Source organism: Geospiza fortis, unplaced genomic scaffold (genome assembly GCF_000277835.1).
Source record: "Geospiza fortis unplaced genomic scaffold, GeoFor_1.0 scaffold97, whole genome shotgun sequence".
In the NCBI taxonomy this organism is placed as follows: domain Eukaryota; kingdom Metazoa; phylum Chordata; class Aves; order Passeriformes; family Thraupidae; genus Geospiza; species Geospiza fortis.
This window is the reverse complement of record NW_005054343.1, coordinates 2,216,309-2,234,073: the sequence shown is the minus strand read 5'-3', so window position 1 is coordinate 2,234,073 and position 17,765 is coordinate 2,216,309. Positions and strand designations below refer to the sequence as shown.

At 38.5% G+C, this 17,765-nt stretch overlaps 1 protein-coding gene across 1 annotated transcript in view; it reads left to right on the top strand.

The window, feature by feature from the left end:
- Positions 1-17,765, top strand: part of CBFB (core-binding factor subunit beta) — a 32,857-nt gene extending 15,092 nt beyond the window's left edge. Inside the window, exons 3-4 of the mRNA XM_014307777.2 lie at positions 2,830-2,925; positions 15,460-17,765. Coding sequence (XP_014163252.1) covers positions 2,830-2,925; positions 15,460-15,528 — 165 coding nt within the window. The 3' untranslated portion in view covers positions 15,529-17,765. The remainder of the gene's footprint in view (positions 1-2,829; positions 2,926-15,459) is intronic.

Sequence of the window (17,765 nt, the reverse complement as noted above, 5' to 3'; positions counted from 1 at the left end):
AATCTTTTGCATTCTTCAGTTTCCTTTTTCCTGTATCTGTCACTGCTTCCTTGTTTAAAACTGTTGTAATATTGCTAATGGCAGTTGACTGAACTGCTGACTTTGATCCCAAAATAACCCTGATGTCAGAAGGGGCTTAAGTGCCTCATGTGGTATTGCCTGTGTACCCACGTCCTTTGTAAGAGGTCCAGCTGCCCTTCACCCCCTCATTTTTTGGAAGCTTGTCTTAAGCAAATGTACTCCTGCATTTTCCTGTCTCTTACCACTTCATACTAATGCTGGGATCAAATAAAATTTTTCTTTGCTGTCATACTTTGGAAAATGTACTACCCCTCACCAGGTCAACAAATACTTTAGGGAGAGAATCCACATGTGTTAACAGTGAAATATTTTAATTTTACCTGTTAAGCTATTGGTTTTTCCACTTAATCAACAGCCTATCCATGTCTTGCTACTAAGTGGTCTAACTTTTTGTTAGTGAAAGCTCTGGTTCTACTGCTTGCTCGGACTTTGATGGACCAACACACACAAAGCTGTACATACGTGCTTGAATGTCTTACCTCTTTGGGGCTCAAATTTCCCTGGATTTGATCTTTGAGTGTCTTTAGGAGACTGTTTCTGTCCTCAGTACTTTTGCACCTCTTCTGTAGTAAAGCATCTTGCTATCTCACCAAGTCTTTTCCTACTGGGCTGCTGTGAGGATTTGTGTATAAGTGTGAATGTGTGTAAGCTCATTTTTAAAATATTTTTTAAATTTTTATTTTCTGGACTGGGAGGTTTGGTTTTGTTCTGTTGTCATGTTGATTGCTCATTCTGTTGCTCATGTTTTGCTTATTCTTACTTTTCTTTGTAAATTTATACCAGGAACATTTTAAGAGAATAAAACTAAGACGTATAAATTATTTGGACTCATACAGCTGAATTTGCTAGGCTATTATTACTAGAATTGAGAGACACTTAAAAAAAATCTTTGTTAAATTCTTGTTCTATAAAGTTGTGTTGTTGGTTGATTTGTTATAATGTATCACCAAGAATAGAGCAGAGTTTTATGTTTTACTAAAAAAGTTCTGATGCTTTTATCCCTTTCTCAGACATGAGCAAACCAGTATTTCAGCTGTTAGCATGTCTTCATTCTGGATGTCAACATACTGATTGTTTTCCCATGCATTTCTAATTTAGTTTCTTTTGGTTATGACCATTTCTTTAAAATATTCCATCCAAGGCTGTATGTCAGCCTTCTATTTCATAACCACTCTAAATGATGGTAAAATGCAAAAACCTTTGATAAAAAAGAAACTTTTTCTATTTAAATGTGATTTAAAATAGAAGGTAATAAAACCATACATCTCTTTTGTAAGCTAAAACTAAGGCAGCTTTTCTGGAGTCATCTGGGACACGAGCTTATCTGTTCTCTCTCTAACCTTCTGCATTATTAAGAACAAACTTACTTTCCACTCTCTGACCCTGATTTCTATACCTTGTATGAACACTAAAATGGCTGTAAAGGGCGAAATTCTAATCTTAAAAAGATCTTTGGTGTTAAAGTATGCTCTTGTTGGCAGCTTTAAACATTGCCCACGCCTCCCCAGAAAGCAGAGCCTGGGCCTGGCAGCTGTTTGTATTTCCCTGCCTTGGGCCACCAGGGAGCCCCTGCACAGAGCAGCTCCAGGGCCACGATTGTGCCCACGGCAAAAAAGGCAATTTAACATTTTCTCAGGCTGGGGATGCTTTATCTTAAATTGAAAAATTTATGCACTTAGTCCCCAGGTATATTAAAACTTAGTTTTGCTCTCTACATGTTTATGTCCTCTAACAGTGAAGGTCAGCTTTTTAAAAAAATTATCAACTTTGAAATAACATTTGCATGTATGTGGGAATTGTCAGCAGAGTTAGCAGTAATTACAGTTGAAGAGCTGGAAGGAGAGAGAACCAATACACTTTATCCCTTCCTGGTTTGTGGGGCCTCTTCAGATGGGACTCTTCCATTCTGATGGGGAGAAGTAAATGTGTTAAAAGGTCTCTTTAAGAAAAATAACTTCCAACCCAATTAATAATGGCTCCACATATTGCTAACTTTTTCTTTAAAACATTTTCTAATAGAAAATACAGTTTGAAGGAATTTTTTATTTGAGTGTCAGTTTATTAAATCTGTTCCTGTGCATAAGCCATTATTGGAAATAAGCAAAAGGTCTGTTGAAGACCTGCAGGTTTCTCCTCCATTGTATGGGAATATGTGCAGATTGGTGGAGGACTAATTTCTGCTTTGCACTTTCCTGTGCATCTAAATTTAAATAATATAAATGATACACAAGTATTGAGAATGTTCATACTGATGCACCTGCAGCAGCTTTTGATAAAATGAAGGATTTATTTGGTTTGTAACTTGGGTAATACTTACTTTTAAATACAAGATAATTAAATTTCCACTGTTTGTGTAGTGATTTGTCTAGCTATACCTGTGAATACTGTCTTCCAAATGGCTTTTATAAGGAGAATAAAATGTATTGCCTTTTACACAGAACTTCTGAGAGTTTCTAGCCTTAAAATAAACCCAGCAGCATTTAAACTACTTTGGAACAGGAGCTCTCCTTTGAAAATGTATTTTAGTAGTAGCTGCATTCCAGCTTTGGTTATCTCTACTGCTGTAGTGAAGGTGAGTAATATTTCATTAACCTGTATTGACATTTGCTGGAACCCGCCTGTGTTCTAGCAGGTCCTACCGGACATACTGGACTTTGCTGCCAAAGGGTAGTTAATATTCAAAAGAAATGTGATTTGGTGGAAATGAGAGTCACCTTTTGTGTCACTCTGTGTCATCTGCTTTGGTAGCAGGAGGATGCATTGGCACAACAAGCCTTTGAAGAGGCTCGACGAAGAACTCGTGAATTCGAGGATAGAGACAGGTCTCATCGGGAGGAAATGGAGGTGAGGGTTTCACAGCTGCTGTCAGTAACTGGTTAGTACTTTCCCAAACTTTAGATTGTTTCCATTTTTGTCTGTTTGTACAATGTCGTGTATTGTGTTTGTTCGGTGATGTTATATAAAAATTGCAAAATGCATTGTTTTTTACTCTTGTAAAATGGATTTCAAGTTTTTTAAAGTTTTGATAAGGATTCTCTGATCATGTACTTTTTTCCTTTCTGTAGATGGTCTTTGCTGTGGGTATTTAAGCTGTAAAGATGTTTATTCAAAGAGTTGCCATTTCTCTCTGAAATTATACTTTAATAGCTGAGAGAGGGATCTTTTGCCTCGTGCATTTCTCATGAACACAGAAAAGGCTTTGGGAGCTGCAGGGGCAGAATTTTGGAGCTTGTTATCCCATGTTTTGGGAAAAATTACCAGCCAATTTAATCAGACGCCACAGTCTGCTTTCTTGTACAGGCTAGTTTTACTGTCTTCTCACCTTTTTCTTACTGGTGGGAAGTCTCATTCCTTTTTTTCACTGGTTTAGTTTCCCTGTCTTGTTCTTTGCTTCTTCAGGGCCCCACAGTCTTGAATCTTGTTCTTTCTTGATGAAAGCAGAAATTACTGGGATTGAGAAAAGAAGAGCCAGGAAAGGGAATGGAAACCAGCTGCTCTGAGATGTCAGAAAGGCAAGAGCTGTAAGAGGACAAGCAATAATACATAAGGGGAGTTGGCAAGTTAAGGCAGGCTGCAGGTCAGGAGAGAATAGGGAGAACACAGAAAGGCTTTGAATTTCTTTCCCTTACTAATGCTGTTTCTTACTTCCTGCTTCATCAGTAGATGAGAGGGCCTGACCTAACTGTAATCAAATATGATCAATCTGCTGGTTCTATGGTTTTTAGAAAATTTGATTATTGTTATTGCTAAGCTACTTTTCTTTTGGCATTCTTTTGGATAATTGGGATGATCAGACAGGCTCTCTTCCCTTCCAACTACAACTGGAAGGCACTGAGCATGAGAATGAGAGGGAACAGATAGGCACAGAGGATAATATCTCTCTTTGAAGTGGCTGGAGTGTGTCTCCTTGCAAACACTGCTGCAGCCAGGTCAGATGTCAGCTGTAATAAAGGTAAAATCCTTGCCTTGGAGGCCCTGCTACTGCTGGATTCTTGGACCAGCTGCTGGATTGCCTGAATAATTCTGTCTCAGCATAGCTACAACCTGCTTGTAAGTTCAGAAGGAAGGTAGAATTAGCTTTAAGCTGTTCATGAAGACCTGTGCCAGCCTGCTTTACTGTTAACAACACAGTAGGAACTTCAGGTTCCTACTTTAGGTTCCAATCTTATGTCTTTGACCTCAATGTACTTAAAAATTTCTTGATATATTTTCCTTGCACTATGCCCTTCATCCCCACTCCTCTTATTACACAGAAGCCATGTGCATGCTGAAGGTTAAAAAAGAATGAGGCTTCCTGAAATAACTTCTGGAGTTCTGAGACAATTTTCCTCCAAGTGTAGAAAACCTTTACTTGCAGCTAGGCTGTGCAAAAACACTATTTCAATTAACAGTGAGATTGAGGTAATATGGAGCATCTGGGGCTTCATGACAGACATCAAAACTTGTGACTGAGACACAAAAAGCAACATTTTTGGCTGTCTGCAGGAGCTGGATGCAATAACTTCTGAAAACACTCTTGCTTTTAATAAGGCAGAAGGCTGTTGCCATTAAGTGATGTCCTTATTAGCTGCTGGTACCCACTTTCTCTTGAAACAACAATAGTTGTTATCTGAGCTCTAAAGCGCTGGTATAGATCACCTACAGAAAGGAAGAAAAGAAAAAATTACTGACTTTTCATTCTACTTAAACTTATTTTAAGTATTATCAAAGGCTGTTTCAAATTTGTGATGTCAAATGCAAATCTTTAATAATTGTAATACATTGTTTTGCATACTTTCCTGTTTATTTTACTGTGCCTCTTGGATATGTCTAACCAACAGATTTTTTTCCTCCAGTACTCATAGGTCTATAATTGGTTTTTACATTTCAGTTTTCATTCCTGTGTTTGGGGTAAGATGCCCTGAACGTATATCTGGAATGTTTACAGGCAAGCTTTTTTACTCTTGACTGCATAAAAATCAGGATCTTTTGGGATGAGATGGTAGAGAGCAGAAATAGACTTACAATGCATTCCTAAAGAGGAATCGGATTTCCAAATCATTCATTGTTACCCTTCTTTTCAATCTAAGGCAGCATTTGGGCAGAATCAAATGAACTTCAATCAGTAAGCACTTGGTGTTCATGATCCTTGTACCCAATTCTCAATAGAAAGTGATGCATAAAAGTTCATTCCTGTGTTTGTTGTATTTGTGGCCTGTATTGAATTTTCTGATGCTGACGTTCTCAGTCAGCTTGGAAATGCAGTTTGCCAGTGGCACCCTTCTGATGATTGCATTGCTGACAGCTGCAGAAACCTTAATCCAGACTGCCTTCTGTTCTGTTCCTGTAATTTCAGTGGGGCCAGCAGTATCTTTGGTTTCACTACAGAGATGGTACTTGAAGGCTTTTATATGGGAAAGGCCAGTTCTGAGTGTGCTGAGTGAATTTTTATGTATGTTATACTACACACAAGTGAAGATACTTTCCTGGTGATCATTTTAATATGTTTTCGTTACAGCTTTCATCCTTAGGAAAGTTTTAGATTTTTCTTTTCTGCCATGCTTGGCATGGACAGTAAAACTCAGAATTCGCAGATGTGGAACAGGATCTCATCAGTGTTAATGATGGTTTTAAGAATTGCAACACTGTAGAAAATCAGGATATTTCTGACAGTAGAATTACAGTTGAAATGCCTTTAATAGAGACCAGATTCTGCTTCAGTGGGGGAGGGAAGGGGGATCCTGCAATATTCCACCCATTCCTACCCAAAACAGAGGCGCCAGCTCTTTGGAAATATTTATCCATCCAAAGCCTGGCAGCATATGAAAATGATCAGATTAAATTATTTATTTATACAGCTTTCTGGGTAGAAAAGATTCCCTATTCTAAGTCTTTCTGTAGACTTAACATGTAGTCTGTAGACTTATCACTGACCACTCGTCTGTGGGGAGTTTTAACTCATTGAAAACAATGTTAAAGTGTCTTGTGTGTGACAGTTGGATTTTAGAAGGGTGACACTTTGCAAGGGGAAAAAATTGCAAGTGCAGTAGCAATTTAGAAATTATCACTTTGCTAATTTTCATTTTTAAGTATCCTAAAAAACTCCCAACCAATTAAAAAATTCTTCCCCCTAAAAAAAAAAAAAGGCAAAAACCCCTTCAGGGTGTTGTGAGGTTTTGTTTGCCATCTTTTCATCATATAGAATCTCTTCCATTCTAGTTTAGCACACCAGATCTTTATTTTAATGAACATATTCTTTGCATCTGAGGGCATCTGAGGTCGGTTGTGCTTGAATTTTCAAAGGTGATCATGTTTTTGTGCAATTACAGCACTCTGATGTAAATAGGGTGGGCGTGGATTTAGGAATTTTCATTGAAGTTTTTAAGCACCTCGGAGTTGAACTGCCTTCTGTTACATTTTTAACATAGTTTGTTTTGAATACAAGATGCTTTTGAGTTTTTATATCAACTTGTATAGCTCAGTTACATCAAATGCTGCAAATCCAGCCCCACTCTCCAGGATTCTTCTGTTTCAAAGATGCTTTTGAAGTCCACTGTTCTTAGTGCCTTCAAAATTAATAAGGTATCGCAATGACTTTTACTTCTACAAAAATGCTGGAATGCTGAGACAGAGAATGTTTAATAATACACATTAATAAAGACCTTATCCCCATTTAAAGATTGTTTAAAAAATGAGGTGTATGAACTTGAAGTATTTGAACACTCCCCTTTGCCAAACTAGAAGAGTGAGGAAACTGAAGGGATGTTGGTGAGGCAGATGTTTAATTTTCATGTCTTTATCTCCTTGTGTCGTGGTTGAGAGTCAGTCTGAGTGTCTCTGCTGTGGTTTCAGTATGAATGACCAGAGTTAGTGTCAGGACAAGAAGTGTTCTGCAGAAATTACTGTGAAGTTGCTGTCTAGACGTGAATTTCCAGGAAGAGCTTTTGCTTGTTTTTCGGTCTTCTGGCATAGTGGCATGATGCAAAAATGTGTTACACTGTCCAGAATGTCTTGGGGAGATTTAAACAGCCTCTAGTTGGTGAAATTAGAATTTATTGGAAGCAATGGCCCGTGTTCAGTGAGGAAAGGCTGCAAGCAGGTGCCTCCTGACAGCTCTTTGCTGGAGCAGATGGCACAAAAGGATGGATTTTCAAGGGGTGGGTGAAGAGAAGAGGCCCTCTGGTGTGTTGCTGTGTGCAGGTGTGGGTGTTCTGTGAAGGTTTGTTTTGTACAAGGACAAGCTGTAATTTCAGACTTGCAGGGTACACAGTTTGTCCAGCTGGGCTCTCCAGAGCTTGGCTAAGGATGTCCCCATGGCTTTACTTGGGGATGGGTTGGATCTGTTCTTAAGTCTTCCAATGTCATTTCTTCAACCAGTATTTTTAAAAGGTCATATTTTTCTGCTTTGTGTTCCTTTCCTATGTTGCTGCCATGCTCTTTATTTTAGCAATGCTGTGAGTAAAGAGACGGAGTGGTTTGCTCTCCCTAAAACAGCCTAGTCTAGCAATCTGTCTGTTTGTGGTCTTGTGCTAAATATAAATTACATTAATGGCTAAGCAGAGCCATTTTGGGAAACTGCATGAAATTCCCATTTTAAAAGCCTTCATTTTGCTGAAAAAAACCCTGTTATGGAACTTGTTTTTCTTTCAGAAGCAATCCCTCTCAATACAAAGCACCAGAAATCCCCACCAACCCCACCCTTTAAAAAGTGCTGGAGTAGAAATTTACCTAAATTTTAAATATTGTGTCCTGCCCTAGGTTTTACATATTATTCTTGTTTGTTGGGAATTACCAGTTGAAATGGGCAAGATACATTTCATTTAATTTTGCTGAAGTTGGGAACTCTTAAAAAACAAACAGGATTTTGTTACAGACATGTAAACAGTTTACAGTTGAAAGAAAATAAAGTAGTAAGACTGACTTTCATGTTCTTCCCAAGGTTCTAGACACTGAAATTATTCTCCTTAATTTTTTTCTAAGATGAAACTCCTGGTGTAAATAAATGCTCTAACTAATTATATTTTTCTCAAATACAACTGGCTTCAGAAGAAAGTGTATAGTATTACAATAAGTATGTGGGGACTTTTTTGTTTTTAATTTTGGCTCGGGGTTTTTTACAGAAAATTTTCTCATCAGATTTTAAAGAGGTTTTTTCCTTATTAATCTGGAATTAATTTAATGAGTGTTTATTGTATGTACTCTCCAAACTGATGATGATAGAAAAATAGTATAACCTTTATCACAGGTTTTTGGATATGAAAGAAACCCAAACCATTGTTTTTTTATATGGAGTGGGTAGTGTAGACTTGGTATGTGCTTGTATATAAGCATAAATAATTTGTTTAGGTGCAGGATGGGTACAACATAACTTGGAAAGAGGTGTTTGGGTGGGAGTGTGTTGCCTGAAAAGGTTCTGCAGTTCCAGTCCAGTACAAGAAGGCCAGTTAAGTTATGACTGGTTTGCTTCACAAGAACTTAAATAGCTGGTGTTTGTGCAAAAGTGCTATAGAATGCATAGATCAGAAAAACAATTTGTGCTGTACAGAATCAATGCTGACTGTGGGACAGAGGAGATCAATCTTGCAAATCAGGGAATTCTGTAATATAAGCGTCTTCTTTCAGTCAATGAAGGTTAGAAAGGGGCTGAGCAACAGAGGAATACTGTCTGGAGGCAATCAATATTAATTATAAATTTATAACCTTTAGACCAGCTTTCAAACAGTGCTTTCTAAAAGGGAGCACTTTAAGCTTTTTTCCCTTGGAAAAGAAGTTTTAATATGAAAGTAAAAATTTCAGTCCCTACTCAAAACTCTTCAGAGCTACCTATTCCTGCTGTGCTTTTTTCTTCCTTGGCTGGAAGGGACCTTGGTCCAGTTTGGGGCAGCAGAATCATTACCTTCATAATAGCCTTTAAACAAAGATGCAACCATTGCAAAGGTTTCAGGTGAGGGGGTGCATGGGGTCAGGAAGCAGCTGTGCTGCTTGGCCTGGTTATGCTCTGCAGGGAGAGCAGGCTCTGCAGGGAGTACAGTTCATGGGCGTTTTCAGTCTGTTCCTAGGAAGTAGATAGTAGTTTGAAATGAAGTCTTGATGGAGGTAAGTGCTAAATAACTCTTATCAATAGCCTTTGTCAGGAAAATTTTTTATTTTGACTTTCAGTGAGCTTGAAAGACTATCAGAATGGAAGTAGGAATAAAAAAGAGCATTGGGTATAGAATTCATGGCATTAATAGTTCTACAGTTACTTCAGTCTAACATCCACATCTCTTGCCAAGTTTGAAGGCCTGTTTTCCATTATTTGCATAATTTAAGTGGTACTTGACATTATAATTAAGAAAGATCAAGGCTACTTCTTCCCAGGTTCAGTGAAAAGGAGAGCTGATAGCAAAATGAATGTTATGGGCAGCCAACAAAGCAACTGCAGAGACTGGATCCAGGCCATGAAGTCTAAAGCTGATAGCTGTGCCTGCTAGGAATGTGGTAAAGATCACATATATCCCCTCTGGCTGCCAGTGGCTCATGGATGCAGTGTGTAGTGGTGCTGCTGTGGCTAAAGTTCTGGGAAATGCAGATTGAGAGTCTGTGCAAGGCCCCCAGAGACTAGGAAGCACATGGCCTGCTTCATCAAGCTGTGACCAAAGGAGTTCTGTGATATATAAGTTGACATTCTCACTGTGCTGTAGGGCCCCAGCTTTGCTGACTCCAGTTCTGAAGGCTGAGTTTCTCCTGCCCTCTGTCCAGTAAAGGTTACTGGAGGCAGGGCCAGCATTGTGAGCCATGCTCACATCTCCATGGGAGAGGCTGTTATTAACCAGCAACTCGAAGTTTTCAGTTCATTGCTGTGGGTCTGCCTCAGGTACCAGGACTAATGTGAAGGTGTGCTTGGGTGTAACTGGTCATTTTTCTCAGTATTGCTCTCTTTATTTCAGGGCTGGGTTTTGTTGTTTTTTTTTTTTTTCATTTGGGTGGTTTTTATCCTGTGGTTGTATACTTTTGTAAAAAGTATCTGCAAAGTATTCTCAGGTTTGGTTGGTTGGGGTTTTTTTATCCATTTTCGGGAGGTTGGCAGTCCTAAGAGAATCCAAATGTTCAGTGTTTAGTTTTTCATAGCATAGCCTGATTTTTCACTTATTTAGTAAATTATAGATGGCAGATGCCAAGGCACATAATGCTTTTGCTCTGTCTGTTTCAACAGGACAGAGCTGCCAGAATCCAATTAAAGAATTGCAGTGAAGTTGTCCATGGAGAGACTTTATTTTGGCTATTCTTTTTGTGACAGCCCTTCTTCAAATTAGCTCCCTCTTCCTTCCCTCCTCTTCACCAGTGTCCCAAGTTGTATATGCAGTGGGTATGGTTGTGTTTGTCATTTCACTGTGTGGCATTCAGAGGTCCCAATTTTCCCTGCTACTTTTTGTAAGCAATTCATATAAAGGGGGGGCCATCTTCCCTGTCCATCCTTACTAAATTTGCTTCCAACTTTCTCAGTTCTGCTTTCTCAGAGCTATCATGTAACCCACACAGTGGGACTGCATTATCTTTTCCTGATGAGCTCATGTGGTAAGAGGAGTTGGTTTCCTTAGGTATATTTGAGGCCTCAGAACATGCACAGGAAGGGGCTGGTTAGAGATGCTTTCCTAAAGTCAGTTTAAGGAGTTTTGTTAGCACAGTTGGAAGCACAATAGGCTGCAACATTGAGTGGCTGGAGGAGGAGGAGGAGGAGGATGTGTTCTGACTGTCTTGGCCGCTGGAGGAACTGCTTATGTGCCACCTTCCTTATTGCCCATCTGTTTTTCCTTTGTGCCCCAGTAACAGATGTAAAGCCTCCAATGTGGTTCTTGTTCAGAAAAGTAAATGATAAAACTTACTGATAAAATGATTCCAAGCTATCTAGTTTATTGAGAAGAAAAACAATATGATACAGATATTACTGCATCTTACTCTTGCTAGGACTTTCAGTCCATTCCCCTTAGCCTGTGTTTAGGCTTGGGAAAAGCTCAGACATGAGAGGTTAAAGAGAGCAGAGGTGTAAAAAGTACTATAAGGCACACTTTTCATGTTTACTCTCAAAATGCTTTTGTTAGTAACTCTTTTTTTTGTCAGTCATTAGCCCCATGGTACCAGCATTATGAGTTCAGCATGAATAAGTCTAGAGTAGCATTTGAGAGAAGGCTTTGAAATGCCAGATACGTTCCTGCAATTCTTTCAGTTGGTCATGACACCCTCTCCAGGGTTAGAGGTTTTCAATGGCTTGTGGCCAGTTACAATTCCTTCTGTGCAGCAGAAGATTTGCATGGCTTCATGTTCTGAAAGCTGAGTGCTAAGTATTTTTCAGTGTTGAAACTCCTGATGTGTCCATCAGGTTAACTCTTCTGTTCCTGGATATTTGGAAGAAAACTGGCAATGTTGGTTAAAATACATTAATTTTTAGGATAATTGCAACTCTGGTGGGATCTGTGTATTAATTACAAGTTTCTCACAAGCAAATATTTGTTATTCTTTCACTAAAGAACAGATGAACATGTGAAGTAGTGCTCCTTCAAACTTAAAATCAACGTTTGACTGAAAAAATGAAATACACAGAGAAAAGATGAATAACTGCTGTTTTCTCATGGCTCATTAAGCATGACTCATAGCAGTGTATTCCATTTCCCAATGGCAAAGATAGATGCATCTTTCTTAATTGAAGCAAGTCTCCTTAATCCTTGAGAAGCTGAGCCCATTATTCACTGAGAGTAATACTGCTGCTTTTGTGTGGCAGCAAAAGGTATGCATTTCAAAAATTACAGCAAAAATTGCAATTTAGAGGATTGATTAGCTATGCTGGGTAGTATAGGACCCCCCCAGTGGTGAGAAGTCTGGAAATTGCTGGTTTACATCTATAAAAGGGAAGTTTTAGCTTCCTGTAACAGACTGAGAACTAGCAGATACTACCCCACTTGTGTAGGGTACTCGTGTGGTAGTCACGCTCCTCCTACAAGGGAGTGTTAAGGACCTTGTGCCATTTCTTATGGGAGTGCTTCTTGCTCCACAGCATGCTTCCTGTCTTTGTTTGAAGTGATTTTTCTAGTCTTTACCAAGCATCTTTTAATTTTTGTATTTTTCTTTCAGCATGTGAAGCCCAGTTGTAGTTGCTGTATACTGAGCGCGTTGTGCCCTGGCAGAATGGCTGTGACTGCTAGAACAAGCCTGCTTCACACATTTGTCTTTTTGCTCAGTAGTAGCACAAGGAAAGGAGGGTGCCCGAGTCAGAGCTGTCATTCCAACATGTTGCAGTTGCTCGTGTAAATCCCCACTTACTGAATTGCAAAATTACACCTTTATCCACATACACTGTTGTAAGATACTGTAATGACTGGTTTTGGTATATTTGAGGGTCATTTGTCATGCCTTTTGCATATCACTTGAAAGGGCAAATCTGGCAGTTGTTCACTAGTGGCTTCTGCAAACTCTACAAGTAGCAATGAGGTCAGGAATCATGCAAATTCCTTCATATGCTTTGAAAGAAAGGGCCACTTTAAGCAAAGCATAAATGCAACCATATGCTCATATCTTGGAGCCTTCACTGAAATTTGACAATAAAATTGCTGTGCATATGATTTGTTTTCTGAAGAAGAAACATTGTTGTTTTTAGAGCAGTATTATAGCAGCAATTAACTTGCTGGTCTTTTCTAGTTAAGTATAAAAATGTTTATCGAGTGCAAAATTGGTAGAAGTAAGATTTTGGTAATTGTTAAAGACAGAGCATGTCTTTGTTTCATTTTAGAAGAAAGAGGCACCAGTAAAACCAGAAGAAATCTTGTTACAATCTGTTCAATAGAAGGATATGCAAAGTAGAACTGTTGCTGTTTTGTTAATCTTGGTACAACTCTTAAATTAGACTGGAAGTATCTATTCAGACTTGATGAACAACCATTTCATATGAAGAAAATATTTACAGCACAGTTGACTTTTCTGTTGAAGGAAAAAGGAAGTGTGGGGTTTCCTTCAGTGATTTTGATAGTCAAAGCTGAATTATTTGGCTTTTGGAAATAATGTAAAAAGCTTAATTAAATACCATCTTATAGTACTTTGTATCTCTAGAAAGAGGACAGTGTGCAGAAGTTGTTTCAAGGGCCTCAAGGAATATGCCCTTAAACACTTAAAATGATCAGTGCTGTGTGGTGATTAGAGCAGTTTGCTTTAATGTGATTCCTCAGAAAGATTACTGAGAAATCTGTGGGTTTGTGCACCAGCACTGGTGTTGGTTCTCACCTTCAGATTTCTTCTGCAAGCAGGAGAAGCAGATTGTTCCTTCAGAGTACAACTAGTGCAGATAGAACGGAGCGAAAAGATTGGCTCACTCTTAATTATCTAAAGTGCAGCCAACACTGAATACATAAATGTAGAAGGTAGCAATTGTGATATTTAAGTTAGTGGAGGTGTTTCCAAAGCAATATTGGCAATGTGACCATTAAGGAGAGTGCAGGAGGGGATTGTCTGCTCTGGAAACTTGCTGATTACTAAAGGGATTTATTGAATGAACTCCATATGCATCAGAAAGGGACCACTGCACATGAAAGGAAAATGCAGCTTTAAATTGGCTTTTAAATAGGAGAAGGAAGCAGCAGTTCTCTGTCTGGGTGCAGCTAACATAGTGCACTGGGAGCATGCAATTAGGCAGACAAGAAGGATGGTAGATAAGGGAGGAAGAAGTGAACAAAGGAAGGTCTAAGTTGGGAAAAGTGGTGACAACAGTGCATGCCAGAGGGTCTGGGGTGAGCTGGCTGTGCTTGCTCACCCTTTGGAATGGGAGTGCAGCACCTGGTGAGCTGGGGCAGCTGCTGTGCTGTGGGGAGGCTTCCTCTCTGTCAGTAAATGAGGCTCAGAAGAGCCCAGGGAGCACCCAAAGCAGCACCTGTGCCCCTGTTAGTCACAGCTCTGTGTGATGGTACCAACACGGTCACTGCATGAAGGGTATTGCAGTGGCACAATGTCTGTGTTAAGGCTGTTCCCCAGCCTTTCAGGAACATAGGAAAAGTCTTTCAGAACAGGGAAGTTGTCACTGGTTTGCATTTTTTAAAGCCCTGAATATGGCAGGTTATTGCAGCTGATGGACTAAAGCCTGAGTAGTGACACCTTCCACCAGCTGAGAATGTGGCCTGGGACTGTTTGGGACATGTGGCAGTTACAGGCCACGGTGCCAGCTATTCACTCTGTAAACCTTAAATACAAGTGCTGCTACTAAAATGTCTTAAAAACCAGCTAGTGTGTATTAAATGTTCTCAGAGTTGAAGTATGGCTTTAGAATTTTAAGGAAATCAATGTTTTTAACTATTTATGTGCATCATTTGTGTGTGCTGTACAGGTAGAGAAAGTAGATAGCCATGTCTTTCACTGTGACTGACCACACTTCATTCCCTTTTTACAATGTCATTAACTCAAACTGTTTAACAGAATAATTTATTTAAAGGAGAACTTGCATTACTTTTTTTTTAATACAGGGGTACAATCATATGTCAGAGTTTTCTCAGTTTGTTAACTTTGCAGGTGCACCAAGGAAGAAAGTAAAATCCCAGTTTTTATGAGGTGTTAAAATGTGTGTCCATCTATGGATTTAATTGTGCTCATGTGTTACTGTAAGTCTCTTGATTCTAGAGGAAGCTAAAGTAAATGTTTCCCTCATAAAATTATCTGGAAATGATGTGATGTATTCTATCTCATATTGTAGCCTTTCTCCCTAAAACTGACAGAAAAGGTTAACAGAAGGGAACTTCACAGGAAAGAAAATTTTTTTTTGGAAGAAGAGACACAAAATTGTTACCTAACTATTGTGGGAGTCTCTTGTTGATTGCTGAAGCAATGTTTGAAGCCTGGCAGTGTGAGTGTGCACGTGTGTGAGCACGAGCACACAGCTCCTGCTGGGGAGGCACAGCAGGCTCTGAGCCCCCTCAGGGCTGCCCTCCTGAGAGCCTGGGGGGCAAGAATGATTTTAATGTTAAAAAGTATTGTTTTGCTCACTGCTGGAATTGTAAAATTTCTTTTAAATTAACATTGCTATCTCTATGTAAATACTGAACTTTCCCGATCATCATTTAGCATTCTGCTGCTTTCCATATCTTAATGCTGGCATTAAGATCACGGCCCTTACCCTCTGCTGGTTAGTGCAGACTTTTTAAAGTGCATTTTAAGTTGTTGATGCAATTTGATATTTTTCATAATTTCTATTTAAACTGAAGTTGCATCATCTTTCTGGAATTCATCTCCTGTAAGAGTTGCCTTAAGCTACAAGGATTGCTTTTGCTACTTTTTGTGTTGTACGTTTAACTTGTATTGGTTATGGTCTTATTTGTGTTAATATACTGAATAAGAGAGCTGATCATTTCCTGCTTGCTGATGCTCAGAGTGTGTTTGTTCCTGCAGGCAAGAAGACAGCAAGACCCTAGTCCTGGCTCCAACCTGGGCAGTGGCGATGATCTCAAACTGCGTTAACCAGCGGCAGCAGCATCCCCCGGCTCTGCACACATGCATTGCTTCTACTTGGCAAAGGATTGAATAAAAGACCAGAAACTGTGAGAACTGGGTATATTATGGTCTGTTTCCTGACCTGCGGCAGTCCGAGTCACCAGAACTGCCATGGTTTGCACTATGTTTATGTTACAATACCTGCATTTCCCATTTTAAGCATGTAGCCAGTGGCAATTCAAAATTTTGTTTTTCTATGCAAACTTATTTTTGTTGGCACTATTTTAGTGAAATGGAAACTTATGCAGCTATAAAACCATTTTTCTCAACTGTAATAAAAATTGTCACTTAAAAATAGGTCAAGATATTACAGATTTAGAACAACTTTTGGCTTTGTTTTTGTTTTTTTTTTGTTTGGTTGTTTTTTTTTTTTTGTGTAAACTGCTGGAAGCCAATGCATTCCAAGCTTAATTTTTTAATATGGGCTTTTGGAACTTTGATTGTCCTTATTGTGTTCCTGCTTTATTTTAGATAATGCATTCTTATCTTTCTTTCAGTTTTCTTTTTTTCTAAATTTGCAAGACCTTATTAAAACTGCTAACATTATTTTGCATTATTTCCAAGCTAAACCCAGTGAATCAGAGCTGTTGGAATCAGTTTTCAAACTTTGTGGGTTTGTAAACGTTACAGTTGCAGTATTCGTTTAACTGCGAACAATTCATTGGTTCCACTTTTAAAATTATAAAAATCTTAAAATGTATATTCTCATGCATTAATGCATTCTGCCCCGTTATCTGTCTCAGATTTTATTCTGTTCCAAGTGAGTTTGGGTGGCTGTTATACCCTGTATATAGTGCTTTACTGAAACTCAGAGGAAGTCGCAGGCTGGCTTCTGTTTTATTCAGGGATTTTTTTAACTAGCTCTTCAAAGGGATACTGCAACTCCACAATCAGATTCAACAGCATTTAAACTGGGAACAAAAGTGATCAGCTGCCAAGGTGATATATATTAAATCATGTTTAAGATAACTGCTTTAAGTATATTTTATATCTTAGGCTTTTTGTAAAGTTGTGCTGAATGGTGAAAGCTGAGATGAGCTTGTGTGCTGGAGTCTCTTACTGCACATAGGCCCCTTCTATTAAATCTTATGCAAATTAAGACTGTTGCAGTATATATTGCATTTTCTAACAGGGTAAGATTTGGGATGAATTAATGTATGAATTAATCTTGTTTCATTTGGGGTGATGGTGAATGGACTTGCTCCAAAGATTTCATTGCATCCAATATTTGAAGAAAATTGATTGGAAATGGGATGTCATTTGGCTTTGTTAAAATGTGGTGCTTCCGGTACAGCCTGATTGATTAAAATGTCACTTAAATACCTTTTTAAAATAAGGGATCTGAATCCAGTATTTTAAGAATTATTTTAAAGGTAGAAACTCTATATGGTTAAAACAGTTAAATCTTAATTAAATTCTATGATTAAGACAATTATACATTCCTCATTAATGGCAAAACAATTGATGCAAAAGAGGTCTTGCAAAATGTAAGCAGATGTCAATGTGAAGGAGAATCTTTGTATGTTAATAATATGAATATTTAACATTCACTTAAAAATGTCATTAACTGTAAACTGTGAGAATGTCATCAAATAGAAATATTTTGATACTTCAATTTAAATGTGATTCACCTGAAAGATAATCTTTTTCACTCTGTGGCCACATATTCTTCTTGCTCTTCTTCTCCCAAAGAAATAATTTTTCTAAAGTGTTTCTGCAAAGAGTTATTTAAGGGACACCCGCATGCATCCGCACGCATCCCTGGCCTTGGATCTTCTCTGCCATCTGTGTATTTTTGATGGAATAGTCTGAAGATTTATTTTAAAAGGTTTCCCTAACGTTTCAGACAGTGGTTTTAAACCATAAGTACACAGGAAATGACGCTATCAGATATTAACGTTGCTATCTCTGTGTAAATACTGAACTTTCCCTATCATCATTTAGCATTCTGCTGCTTTCCATATCTTAATGCTGGCATTAAGATCACAGCCCTTACCCTCTGCTGGTTAGTGCAGACTTTTTAAAGTGCATTTTAAGTTATTGATGCAATTTGATATTTTTCATAATTTCTATTTAAACTGAAGTTGCATCATCTTTCTTGAATTCATCTCCTGTAAGAGTTGCCTTAAGCTACAGGATTGCTTTTGCTACTTTTTGTGTTGTATGTTTAACTTTCATAATAAACTTCTGTGTAGTGAAAACAA